Raw genomic sequence first — 14757 nt, forward strand, 5'->3', positions numbered from 1 at the left:
TGGCTGCAGAACTCGCGCTCGCTTCCCTTCAATTTGATTGAATTTGGTACTCTAATGGTGGTAATTGCACTGTTCCATTTTCGAAAAACGACTGGTCTCGCATCTAAATTTGTACGCGCGCACACATACCTATACCTCTAACGAGTATTGCAAGCTCTGTATTCTGTTTCGGGTTCATAGATTCTCTGTTGTTCAAGATATCGTGAACATTAAATAGATCTACATGTTTTTTTAACCCATAAATCATCTGAAATTAATTCGCAAGAATCTACATTACTCATAAGTCGTAACGAACGATAGAGGAAGAAGAAGAAGAAGAGCTACGGCTACGTAGCTAGCCCACTACATAGACTGCACGTAACACGCACACACTATCAGACTTCCTTAATTGACCAATCAGAGAATGGCTAACGTGCTGTCTTTAACGGGACGTGAACGATCTTAGTCACATCATCATCACTTGAAAAACTAGTATATTTATGGATATTTCGGGGGTAATTGGTGAGATTCAAAATGAGACTTGTGTACTTTTGTGATGAGTTTACAATCATGTCTTACACTACGCAATACAAATCAAATTGTACGTTATACTGGTGAGCACTTTTCGGGTATCGGGTACTGATTTTTCTACCCGGGTACCCGACGCTTACGGGCGGGACCCGGGTACCCGGGTTTTAGTCCCAGCCCTATTGGGTAATTTGGGTAACAAACTTAAAATGAGGGTGTAACACAAGTCAAGGTTTAAGTTTTGTTCTCTCCCCTCCCCATCCCTACTACTTCCCACTACTGCCCACTGCTCACCCAATACCTTTTCTCTTGCTTCAATGTATTGAAATAGATTTTGAATAAATTAATGAATCAACAGGGTCAGGCAAGTATAAGAACATTATTACAATTGACGGGTAAATAAATGAATGAATGAATAAAAAGTGTGATATGGATAAAGAAAATAAGTCAATGAATAATTATAATACAGATCAATAAAATGAATAAAAGGTACATACTGATATTAAACTGAATAAATAGAAACAAACTCATTGACATTATTTTGTAGGGAGGGATTATCAACGATGTCGATGCGACGATGGGCTGATACTTATCTAATCAAATGCACAATATTCCATTTGAACAAACTGAAAGTTGGGCAAAGTTAAAGATTCGATATCCTACATAATCCATGCAGACTTAAGTCATTGTAGATTCACCTCCATGCACGCCGTACAGCTCAATTACACCCCTCAACCACACATAAAAACTAACGTGCGGGACACCGCAAGCAGATGATGCTCAAACATAGGGTTGTGTACATTAATACGCATTGAAACTGCGCAGAAAGGCCTTGCAATTGAATGTAAGAAATTGTATAACTTAGAAAGAAAAATCCTAGGATCAAATCGAGATTTTTTTGTATAGATAAATAGTACCTCAATTTGGTTACACAAATTTCTGATCTGCCAAAATTATGATTTTGAAGAGAAAAATCATAACTTTGGAGATATTTTTCTTATGTTAATAAAAAATCTCTAAAACCTGGAAGTTCGGATGGATGAATTAGATTGTTTTGTTGAAATGAACGTTGCTACTTATCAATCATTATTATCATTCTTGAAGTCACTTTTATGAACAGCTTTATGAAATGGCTCCCTGACATTTATCTTTAAGGAGACATTTCAGATCCATCTTCATCTTTGTTTATTGATGTGTGTAGCAGATGAAACTGTTATATTTTTTTCTTGAATATAGGTCCATCCAGCACATGGCACTCTTATCGAGTTTGCTCTACTAGCTTCCTCTAACATACAAATATTCAGGTTGTACATCATTGTATAATGATACTATGGGATTAAGACAGAGCAAATCTAAAACAAATTCTTCCAAGTCTGCAAAATACATGTAAGTAATATTTCTTTGTTTTTCTTTTGAGATGGGTGATTATGCTGATTTACAGTTGTGCAATGGACGATCATTCTGAGGTGTTGGATTATTGTTTTAGTGGCCCAAAGATGGAGTAGTTTGTGTCAGTGCTTTGTAACTGAAAGGAAAAGGCCTTATGACCAAATGACCATTGAATTGGATCGTATTTCAATGTTTTATGACATTGTTTCCATGTTCAATTGCAAATGCGAAAATTTTTATAAAGAATTAAAAAAATTAGTGAAGGACTGAGATATCCAGGCTATGGACACACTTCCTCAATTCGTTTAACAAATGTTAGATAAACTTTACATCGCCAGGCCTAGGCGAAAAATATCTACAATTTACAGGACTATTTTTTTGTAACTTCTTATTCTGTTTGTGGTAACTCGCGTAGGAACTCAGCAGGACAGCATTTTTTGGTGGTAAACGCCAAGCTGGTAAATAAGCAATTACCTTGGAAACATTTTACGTCTAGGTTAATCAGTCATAGTGGCTGACATAATAGACGACAGATATCACTCTTGGGCCTTTTTATCAAAGTGGAGACAATGGCAGAATTGGGATTCGAACTCACAACCTTGCGATTATGAGTCCAATGCTCTAACCTCTGGACCACACGACCCGTGTATGTTGAATTCGGAATAAATTTACAATTGCTATTGAATTAACAATTTTCAGAGACATTTTTTGCTATCTTTGAAGTTTAAATTTGAAAATTTGGGGGCAAATCGCCTTTGTCATTATGGATCATGATGATCACAATGTTAACAAGGTGAAAGCTTTGATACAGAATTCAGTGTTACATGATCAATGACATGTCAATTATTGAATTTCTTGATTATGGACTGTACTGTAGGTCATCTAGTCCAGAGCCAGCATCAGATGGAGTGAAACGTTATGATCCCATTCACACGGATGCGGTCTTGTCGGTTGGTCGCCTTGGCAACAATCAGTTCTTGTCAGCTGGAGCAGATCAGGTCTGTAGAGATTGTGAAGTATGGCCTGTATTCTGAAGTCAGGTTTAACTTAGACCATGGTTTAACTCTGTGCTAAAATTACGGGGAGCCAAAATTTCAAAAATTCTGTTTACATTGTATATTTCTTATGTTTACTATTTCTTTTGCTTTTGCTTTCATAATGAAGAAAAATACTTCAGTTATCATTCCTAGACATTTATGAACAATTTGAGTGTCAAATTAGTCAATAAAGTGGATTTGTGCCTCAATTGGCTATCCATAGTTAAACCACAACTCTAAACCAGGGTTTAATTTAAACCTGATTTCAGAATACGGGTCTATGTGTTGAATGAAGGGGGTCTGTTCAATTTTTTTTTACAGAATGTGAAGTACAGGGACATTTACATACAATGCATGTTTTAAAAAGTAGGTTTGAGAGGAATAGCTCAGTTTTATACATTAAGAAAATATTTGAAAATTTGTGGATTTGTAGCTACCACCAGCCAAATGTCTGACCGTTTCAAGACCCCTCAAACTTCATTGATCTATTTCCTTTCATTTTCCCATCCTCCTTTTCCTTATACATCTCCTTTCTCTTTTCATTCGCTTCTTATTTGTCTTCTCTGTGTCCTCCCTCCCCCTTTCTCCCTTTATCCATATTTAAAAAAAATATTTTTTATGCCTTACCTTGTCTCTTTCCTTCTATTCCCTTATCTTTCCTTCTATCCTCTTATCTTTCCTTCTATCCCTTTATCTTTCCTTTTCCTTCCTTCCATTTTCCTTTTCATGTTTCTCTATCCTTCTTTCTTGTCTTTTTATTATTTCCTCTGTTCATTTCCCCTTTTGTATTTCCTTGCTTTCCCCTTTCATTCTATCTACTTATGTTACTCTTTAATTTCCTGTCTTCATCTTTTCCATCTCCTTTCTATTCTTGATTGTCCTCTCCTTGTACTTCCCTCTTAGGCTCTTTTCCCATTTCTTACCCTCTCACTTCTTGTAATTTTCCTTCTCCTTCCACCTAATCCACTTGCTCTTGCTCTTCTCTTTCAGTTCAGTTCAGTTTAGTTCAATTATTTCAAATTCCATATAAACATAACATAATTTTTTTTTTTTACATATATCTATACACAACAGGAAAGCAAAGATTAAACAATAATTTGGTATACATGGTATATACGAATAACAGGAATTAGGGAAAATCTCTTTGAAGAATAACATTTGTTTTGGCTCATGGTCAGATGAGTGTTTCATAAAGCTGTTTGTAAGTTAAAGGACAAGTCCACCCCAACAAAAACTTGATTTGAATAAAAAGAGAAAAATTCAACAAGCATAACACTGAAAATTTCATCAAAATCGGATGTAAAATAAGAAAGTTATGACATTTCAAAATTTTGCTTCATTTCACAAAAACAGTTATTTGAACGAGCCAGCTACATCCAAATGAGAGAGTCGATGATGTCATTCACTCACTATTTCTTTTGTTTTTATTGTTTGAAATATGAAATACTTTGATTTTCTCATCATTGTCATGTGAAATGAATTTTCATTCCTCCCTGAACACGTGGAATTCCATTATTTTAACATTTTGTGCTTCAGGCAAGGAGGTCCTAATCGTCAAATTCGTAAAAATTGAAATATTGTATAATTCAAACGATAAAAAACAAAAGAAATAGTGAGTGAGTGACATCATCAACTCTCTCATTTGGATGTAACTGGCTCGTTCATATAACTATTTTGTTAAAAATAAGCGAAACTTTGAAATGTCATAACTTTCTTATTTTACATCGGATTTTGATGAAATCTTCAGCATTGTGCTTGTCTGATTTTTCTTTATTGATTCAAATCAACATTTTTTGGGGTGGACTTGACCTTTAAAAGTGGCTTTAAGAATGACTGGTGATCCTTTTTTATGGCAAATTGTATATTCATTAGCGATGGTTTTGCACGTAAGGATCACCAGTCATTCTTAAAGTCGCTCTTAACTTACGAACAGCTTTATGAAACGGCCCCCGGGTGTGGTTAAGCATGTATCAATAATTTGTTTCTTTTCTTTCCTTCACTAGACTATTGTGTCCTACAACTGGCAAGAAGGAAGACCATTGCAGAAATGGACAGGGCATAGCAGAGATGTGACAAAGGTAATATCTCTTCACATCCCATCATTTCATTATGCAAAGACATATTAGCCCGAATTCACAAAGGTGGTTTTGAAAACCCACGGTTGAATCAATGGTTTCTGCAGATTTCCTGTATAAATTACGCTTGATTTACTGCGTATCGGGCGCGTGTATAAAAAATGTCCAATGCTGATGCGCGCTTTTGTCACAGTGCGCTAAATTGACGCCTGTTGCCGTGGTTATCCACGCTATCTTATTCACGAGTACACTGTTTGTATTCATGAGTCCACTCTTCAAACAGTGGACTTGTGAATAAAATAGCGTGGATAACCACGGCAACAGGCATCAATTTGGCGCACCGTGACAAAAGCGCGCATCAGCATTTGATATTTTGTATACACAAGCCCGACACGCGCTAAATTAACCGTAATTTATACAAGGAATCTACATAAACCATTGATTCAACCATGGGTTTTCAAAACCACCTTTGTGAATTCGGGCCATTGTGGCTTGCACCCATGAAAGGAGGTGCGAGTCTGAACCACCAGGGATGAGTAAAACAACGGTTTGCTATCAATCACTGAATATAGACAACAAATCAAGATTATTGTTACATGCATACTTTGTTCAAAACACTGTTCAGGAGCCAATCAGTGGTGTTCTTACATATTTTATATCCATCACAAACCTTTGTGTTACGGGGCCCAGGATATTGACCTGTTAGCTGAATGTATTTATTTGCAATAGATGATTCAATAGCATACGACTACTGCATTAAAGATTCGTCCAGTAGGCATTTATAACTCTTTGTCGCAGGGCATTGAATTGGTGAACACACATGCTCTGACCATCTTGGCACCTCTTATATCAAGCATACTGTGCATAGAATTTCATTTTGTTTGTTGCATTTTGATATAGGCAGTGACTTTGACTAAATTTTTTGTTACTTGCCAATGATATGAGTAACCATCGGGGCTCCTTTTGATTGGCTAGGAGCAAAAACGTTTTAGCATTTGCTGTTGATAGTATGCTGTACATGTAAGAAACAAATGTGTCATAAAGATAATGGGAAGTTATGACATTATGCATGACTTGTGACGCTTTTTCGTGCCTTATCAGATATCAATAATTTACATTCTCATCAGCTTATTTGAATTCCGATGCTTTTGAAATGAAATATTCAGTGTAATCAAGTACTAGTAACTGAATGGAAGATCCTTTATAATTTGTCGAAATTTTATACAAAGTTCATTCTCATGTTCAATTCTATTCAACTTTATTTCCACAATTAAAAATTATCGATGGAAAATAAAGACATTATACATGTGGATGGGTCGAAGTGAGCACAACTGCTTCCATAACTTGATAGCAAAAATCATAAGAATATGCACGAAAAAAAATACAAGCAAAACATGAGTAAGAATAATATCCAAGAGAGAGAGGGAGGGGGAAACTTATCAGTACGAAAGGAAAGTCATAAATTTGTTTGGTCCTGGTGACATGCATGGGAAAAGAGGGAAAATCTTGGCCCTGTCTTACAAAGAGTTGCGATTGATCCGATCAATCGCAACTATGGACGGCCAGCAACGTCAACATGTATTATGCATGCTTGTTAAAAATATTTTCTAGCTTTGATGTACATTCATTAATGAATTGTTTTCTTAAAAACTCACTGTGCTTCTCCTTGTTTACAAAGGGCATTGTGCAAATTTCCTGTAGAAAAATTTATGACGCCGATGGATTTCCATAGATTTACAATTGATTGGATCAATCGTAACTCTTTGTAAGACGGGCCCCTGGAGTCTTGATCTAGCACAAGAAAGGGTCACCAGCCATGTGTTAACGCATGGGTAACGTATGACTTGTTTGACTCTCTCACTACAGGTTACATATTCTCCTGCCTTGGGTCATGTATTCAGTGGATCAAGGGACAAGACTGCCAAGATGTGGGCTGTAGAGGGCGCCACAGGCGCCACAGTCAAGGAGGCTGTTCTTACATTTGTGGGCCATAATCTAGTGGTCAATGGGCTTGCTGTAGGTATGTGGTAAGCTTCTTTTCAAGCTAGGAACCCAAAGGACTTTTGGTTGGGATAACTTTACCATTATTACAGTAATGGGGCTCTGCAGCCAATAAAAAATTAAAGATAAGTACAAGAAAATGCACATTATAAAAGAGGAAATGATTTCTGCCTTCAAACCTATTACCATCTGGTGAACAAATGCTGTTTTAGGCTGCCCTTAAAGGGATGTTGCAGATTTTGAGTTCTTCAGCTCCTGTGGTAGTGAATTCCTCAGTGCTGGTCTGGCAGTAACAAAGGCTCAGTCGCCTACAGATTTTTTGGATAGTGGAACATGTAAAAGACTTGATGTACCATTTTGTCAAAATTTTTCATTATCTAATATCCAATTTGGCTAACTCGTTTAATCTTTATAGCTTGAGCCAAATTTCTTTGTAGCTCAGTAATGTTTTAGACAAAGTGGTTATAGAATGTGTACAAACATTTGTAATATTCACAGCAAGTATTTCTAAGAAGGACCTTTCTCAGTGTAGATAAAAATCAATCCTATTCTTCCTGATACGCATGAACTTGATTCATCTGTCAAAATTCATCATTATATCAAGTGCATGTACCTGCTACCAAATTTCTGTGATGTAATTGTAATTTTCTTATTTTCAACCTTTGAATTGAAAAAAAAGTGGATGTGTCAAGAAGATTGTGCACAGGAGGGCGGGATAACTCGGTCAGATTGTGGGACACAGAGACTGGTGGGTGCATCAAAGAGGTCACAACCTCACGCAATCTAGTGACACACATGGTGACGATACCCAGAACAGAGATGGTCATACAGTCTAGTGAAGACAAGTCAATCAGGTGAGAAAATGGATTTTCAAACTTTGTCTTTTTGACATATCGTTTTGATAGCATGTGTCTGCCATGCTTCATGGAGTTGTTCATGAAATCATGCATGGCTACTTTCAAGTTAAATATAGAGAACTTCCAAATTGGTTTGTCTTTGATTTTTTTCCATAACAATAAAGAAAGGAGTGTTTAGCAATTATCAAATTCCCTTGTAAATGTAATTAATATGAATAGATTATTTTTTGAAAAAGTACAACTTATCTGTGTATTTCAACTCATTCAAAAAGTTTACAGTTGTAATTCATTTCATTTAGTTAATTCATTTTTGTTTCGTCAATAATGAAGCCTGTTTTGCTTTCCATATTCAACTGCCAAAATCAGGTTATTTTGAAAGTGAATAAAATATTCTAAACAGATAAGATGGGGGTGGGGCTTTCATTGCCCCCCCCCCTGACATTTTGGGCCATTATTCAGATGTATGATAATTTTTCTTTGAAGTCCTGTAACTTTTGGATTAAAATTTGTGGCACATAGGTGCACCAGTGGGGAGCCATTTGGCATTCAATGTGACAATGCCATGCAAAAATGGCTCCATATTTTCAATCTAATTGGTCTGTTTATTGGATTAAGGATTAATAACAGCTCATAAAACAGAAATACAATAAGCAATTTTAAAACAAAAATATGCTTTCTAAAAAGAGGCAAAATCTCAAGTGTAATTGAGTGTCTTATTTGCAAAATTAGATGTGCAATTAGCACTATCTGTTTGCATTGATTAGAAAAATATTTTATATTTTATAATGTAAGGAATATGTGTACTGGATTTTAGTGTGATTAAGTGGTCTAAAAGTTGTTACACATAGCCATCCATACTTAGCCATACATCTACAGATGTACTTTTTGAAACCATAATGATTGATTTTATTTGGTGCACCTTGATGAGTTTTTACAAATATTTTGTTTGATTGTGGTCTGTGTAGAATATGGGACACAAGGACACTTGAGGAGAGTGGTGTTTCCAACAAGAAGAGCTACATACAGACATGTTGTGATGTCAGTTCGGATGGAAACTACTGCCTTTCTTGCAGCAATGGCTTCAGTGGCCAAGGCTGCGAAGCATCGGTAAGTACCTGCCTTATCATATGTAATGGATGATGGTCCTTGCCACAATGGCTTCAGTGGTTTTTAAGTTGTTAAAGGACAAGTCCACCCCAACAAAAACTTGATTTGAATAACAAGAGAAAAATCCAACAAGCATAACATTGAAAATTTCATCAAAATCGGATGAAAAATAAGAAAGTTAAGGCATTTTAAAGTTTTGCTTTAATTCTCAAAACAGTTATATTCACATCCTGGTCCGTATGCAAATGAGGAGACTGATGACATCATCCACTCACCATTTCTTTTGTATTCTATTGTGAGAAATATGAAATATTCTAATTTTCTCCTCATTGTCAAGTGAAACAACGATTAATTCCTCACGAACATTTGGAATTAGCATTGTTTAATACTATATGGTTAAGTAAAGTTGGTCCTTATTGTCAAATCTGTAAAAAATGAAATATTGTATAATTCAAACAGTAAAAAACAAAAGAAAAATGAGTGAGGGACATCATTGACTGTCTCATTTGCATGTCACTGGGTTGTGCATATCTCTGTTTTGTGAAAAATTAGTGAAACTTTAAAATATCATAATTTTCTTATTTTACATCCAATTTTGATGAAATTGTCAGCATTATGCTAGTTTGATTTTCTCTATTTATTCAAATCAACATAAGTAAGTTCCTTTCTTATAATGGGAAGCACTTTGGTTCATATATCACAAGATCATGTAGAAGAAGAAGGTTGAATAGGTCACATTTTGCCTCAAAATCTCAGAAGAAAGAGCATGGTTTTGTCAGGAGATCCCTAAATCATTGCTCACAAACATTTCAATTTAAATAGGAGAAACATGCACTGCATGTTTGCTCTAATATAGCTACAATAATCAGGATGATTATGTTTTGACATTCGAATTAGATAAAAGATATACAATTCAAACTTTCAGACAAGCCAGGGAAAATGTTAATGAATATTATGTATTTTAAAGTCATTGTCAAAAATCTGAGTGAAAGAGAACATATTTGTTGTTTGTATATTTTACCCTATTTTCCAATGATTAACACAGTGATAACTGACTTTTAAACTCTTGAGAATGGGATGACATCTTCTTTAAAGAATAATGTGTTATTAAATGTATTCAAATTGTTTGTGATTTCAGAATCATTGTTATGTAGTTAAAGATCACCAAAAGAAATAGTGTACTTTTATGTCTGAATTTTTCCACATTGCATGACATTTCTGGGGCCTGTTGCATTGAAGTTATTCCTATCTTTGCCATCCAACGGTAGCTACCAAGGTAATTGTGTTCAACAGCCAATCAAATGTCATGGGGACAGATTTGGATTGAGAGGTTATGTGAGCTCATGCACAGTTCACTTACATTTTTTCTTGTGCTTTTATTATTCAAGAGTATGAAAGTATTTTATGTTTCATTTGTCAGGAATAAAACTTCACTAATTGTTCTACTCGATTCTCTTGTCCATGCATATTGCAGATATGGGACTTGAGAAACTTGAAAGATCCCGTTCGAGAGTTCAAAGGTCACTCCCAGACAGCCAGCGGTTGCTGCTTCATACCACAATCTCATGGTTCCAATCCAGTGTTTGTCACATGTTCAAACGATCAGACAGTTAAACTCTGGGATCAAGCTTCGGGAAGTAAGCATTTTTTTTTTACACCAAAGAAAAATGGTGGTCATTAAATTTGAATTTCACCCTGGCAATGAAGGTGTTTCAATGACTTCAGAAAAAGAAGTAGAGGGAAACATTGATAAAAGTTTGCGGGAATTGTATCAAAGTATAAGAAAATTATGTTTTTTTTTTTTAGTTTTGAATTTGTGGCCTGTTATGCAAGCAGCTGTCCCATTGGGCATTTAATAAAGATTCCAGAACTTTTTTGATTTTGTTTGGCTGTTTAGTTTGATAGTGCTCTATTATTTATCTTTGAATAAGTGAATGAGAATTAGTATTGTAAATTGAAAAATTAGTAGTATTTTTATTAACGTAAGTAGAGCAATTTGTCTCAATATGTATGATTTTTCTTACTGAGCTTTTATTGCCAAGTTTAATCACAACAGGAGAGCCTATCATGAAACAAATATTCAACGATTTTTACTAGCAACTGTTATAAGGTACTGAAATGCTTGCATCCGATTAGCTGAAAGCAAATTTGTCAGGGGGAGGTCATTGACAAGATGCTTTATGAAATATTCATGTCGGAAGAAGGCTTTGTTTTATACGATTTCCCCGATCCCCAATACCCATATACCTGGGAAGCCGGGGTGCTGAATCACCCCTGGAATTCAGGAAGGTGTGAAAAAAAATTGGAGAAATGTACCAAAATGACCTTCATTTTGTAGTGAAACCTTTTTTTTTTTGGGGGGGGGCTTTTCAACTTCACATCTGCATCGGTAAAAAAAATGTTTCCAGGGCCCTGCAGACCCCCCACCCCTCCCTTTCTGTCGCTTTCCATATCCCATTCTCTTTCTCAACTCATCCCCAATACATGGCAACTATCATTTACCCTCTCTATTTTGTTCTGTGTTTAACAGATTGTTTGTGTACAGTGACATTGTCTGGATCCAAGCAGCTCACATCAGTAACAGCCAATGCAGACCAAAGGTATAACTAGTTCCTTTTTTAACGAAATTTGAATATGGAGGAGGGGTGTATCATAATGTATTAAAGCCTGTTTTTAGCTTTGTTAAAGGGTCAATAATGTGAATTATAGTACTCAAGTATTGTCTAATATTCCAGTCTTTAAAACTTTTGTAGTAGCTGTACCATCTTTTTCATCTGCCAATTCTCTGTGAAACTTTTAATGCACATGTCAAATATATGTTGTGCCCCCTCTTGCCGAAATTTATTACTCCAGTATAATTCACATACCGGTGATTGATTGACTGACTGAGCGAGCGACGGGCCCGTCTTACAAAGATTTGTGATTGATCCAATCAATTCTCAAATATGGAAAATCAGCAACTCCATCATTTATAATGCATGTATGTTCTTTATATGTTTTTTTTTCTCCAAATATGGTGAATACTTGACAATGTCTCGTTGTTTTTGCCAATCAGTGTGCTCCTGTACTTTAAGAAAGGACAAAGAGCATTATGACAAAGATGGCTCCCACATAGTTCAGATTGATAAGATCAGTCAACACATTAATTGATAACATGGAAATATTCAATCAAAACTTGTAGGCTGGGCAACATTGGAAAAAAAGACACAAGAAACAAACATATTCCTGTCAATCTTAAATACTGCTTCCTTTTTCAAATCATTTCTCTCTTATCGTATTGCAGAGTAACAATTTTGACTTAATGTGTTGTATATATTTTATTTTGATTGTTTTATGTATTGTGCAGGGCCCTGGTTGACAACAGTGTCTTAACCTCTAAACAGGATACCCTGGGTAAAGAAAACAAAGTAAAATAAAACAAATTTATTATTTTCTTAATTTTCCAATTCATTTTTGTCTGAATTTCCCTCCATTGCAGTATCTGTGTCGGGAGCTTTGAAACGGGAGTTCATGTGCTATCTGTCAGCCGGGACAGCAGTGGATTGTGGGATATGAAGCCCATAGCACAGTACTGAAATAATTCACTGCACTTTGAATGTCAAGTCACAGGATCAATGGTTTGTAGCGTAGCCTTCGAACAATTACTGTAGACCTGGGTCTTGTATCACAAAGGTTAGCAATTGATCGTATGCTCAATTTTTGCGATTGATTGTACATTGTAGTACATGGAATCAGTGGTAGAAAAATATTCTACGATCATTGCTAAGCTTTGTGTTACGGGTCACTGGAGTGGGTGATGTTATTTATGAAGGTATGAGATAGCCTCTTGTACAGATTATCCACTGTTTATATAGTGTATAGCGTCTGGTACGGAAAGACTACTCTCAGGAGCTACGAAACATTGAGCACAGCAAGATGTCCTTTTGCATCTTGTTTGAATTTCTCTACCAATGTGGGAATAGCCAATCAGGGGCTATTTATCATGGCTGCACAACTCAAAACAATCGACAATGTGGAGCAGAGCAGTAGTACCCATTGTTTTGATTGGTCAATTGTTCCAGTACAGAATGATGAATATTCATGTACCCTGCCAATGAGGATCAAAGGCTGGCAGGACGGCTTGTGAGTATGTATTCTTTGTCAACCATTTGAGTATTGCTGTGTAAGGGTTAAAAACATAATTATGTCCGTGGAGCCTTGTCACAATTCTAGGGGTGAGATGGCACATGGAAAGACTGTTGAATCTTGTTGCACAGTCCAAACGAAGAAATTGTATCGTAGCCTGTGAGGAAACATTGTAGATCTGGAGTGAGTGATTTCAGTCCACTATGAAGATGATGTTTATCATTGCCATTCGCAAGCTCTCAAATCTTTCAACCACCAGGCTCACTTTTCTTCGAGATTTTATTGTTTATTTTTTACCAGCAAAACTGCCACTGTGATATGCTTATACATGTATGTTTTTTTTTTGCCTTGATCATGAACAGCAAGTGCTTATACGTATATATTTTTGTGCAGACTTGTAGGATTTATGTATGAATGTATTCAAAATTCACCTTGAAATCAATTTCACTCTAATGAGTGAAATGTAAAATGTAATGTGTATTCAACTTTGTTGTGTAAATAGTATAATAAGTAGATATAAGTTTTGGTGCCAAGTGTCATCATGTGAATGAATGAAGGCATGATTTTTAAAATTTTTATGTTCTTATCGTTATTTCAATGTCATTGAATTATCATACTTATGTCATTTCTCTCAATAAACACATAAGACTAGTGGCCGTGCGTCCTATCCATAGGAGAAGACCAGTGCTTTAGCAGAGGGCACTTTCATCTAAAAATGGGCTATTGAGTTTGAAATTCCAAGGATAGTATCGTTAAAGGGGATTCCATCCCAAATAAAAAGTTGTTTTAGAGGAAAAAGAAAATTCAGACAAGTTGATATGTGAAAATTTGACTAATATCGTACAAAAAATAAGAAAGTTATGAATGTTATAAGTTGAAAAATCAGTAATCACTATACCCATCAAGACCTTTTGATGTCTTAGAGATATAAGGCAAGAATTACTCTTCCAATACTCAAATATATGAAATGGTTAAATGTCACTTTTTCAAAAACTTAACTGAAATTTTATTTTTCTTTCATGAGGACACAAAGAAATACAAAAGAAATTAAAAAAAAACAATTAAATACACAAGAAAAACATTGTGATACCGATTTTTTTTAAAGTACATTTGATTGGAATCCTACAAAGAGCCTGTGAATAAAAAATTAGCAGTTTTGATAAAGTATGATAGTTGATTAGAGCAAATGTTTTATTTCATTTATGAATTAGCATAATAAATTCATTAATTTAAATGAATTTTCACCCACCCACCCCAGCTGTGAGATGGGTTCAAATAACCCGGCTCTTTTGGGGTTAACATACATCATGCTTGTACTCAAATCATTGAATGATTTCTTGTTAATGCTTTGAAGTAATGTATCCCTAGTTTATCAATATCAGTGGATATTTTGCGTGCAAAAGAACATGACCTTTAGTGACATAGACTGAACAAAAAATCTTGATTCATTAATTGTTTACATCTGTGACCCGTCATTGGCACTATTATTTTATTTGTTTCTTTGTTTATGAAGCAAGTGTTAGAACTTAGACATTATTCATTAAATCACCTTGAGTATGTTCTATTAAAATTAAGTGCAATAGTATTATTACTACATTATCTGGTTTGGTGAAAATGTAGATTAAATTTATAATTGGTCCAACATTCCATATCATTCAG

The 14757-nt window shown here is 35.3% G+C and overlaps 1 protein-coding gene across 1 annotated transcript; it reads left to right on the forward strand.

Annotated features, from left to right (window-relative positions):
* The first annotated feature begins 1717 nt into the window (after nt 1-1717).
* Nucleotides 1718-14341, forward strand: LOC121428766 (WD repeat-containing protein 31-like). The gene is made up of 9 exons (XM_041625584.1): nt 1718-1893; nt 2774-2894; nt 4937-5011; nt 6875-7028; nt 7689-7863; nt 8832-8973; nt 10448-10610; nt 11504-11573; nt 12452-14341. Exons 1-9 carry the CDS (start codon nt 1838-1840, stop codon nt 12546-12548), a joined length of 1053 nt encoding a protein of 350 aa, XP_041481518.1. The 5' UTR covers nt 1718-1837; the 3' UTR covers nt 12549-14341.
* The last annotated feature ends 416 nt before the right edge of the window (nt 14342-14757 follow it).

This window comes from Lytechinus variegatus, chromosome 15 (genome assembly GCF_018143015.1).
Source record: "Lytechinus variegatus isolate NC3 chromosome 15, Lvar_3.0, whole genome shotgun sequence".
Lineage (NCBI taxonomy): Eukaryota > Metazoa > Echinodermata > Echinoidea > Temnopleuroida > Toxopneustidae > Lytechinus > Lytechinus variegatus.

Bases quoted from the DNA above. Each gene is read 5' to 3' on its own strand.
- LOC121428766 (XM_041625584.1), top strand. From the start codon at position 1,838: ATGGGATTAAGACAGAGCAAATCTAAAACAAATTCTTCCAAGTCTGCA. The intron at 5,012-6,874 runs GTAATATCTCTT...CTCTCACTACAG, and splicing joins ATAGCAGAGATGTGACAAAG to GTTACATATTCTCCTGCCTT. The intron at 7,029-7,688 runs GTATGTGGTAAG...TTGAAAAAAAAG, and splicing joins GGTCAATGGGCTTGCTGTAG to TGGATGTGTCAAGAAGATTG.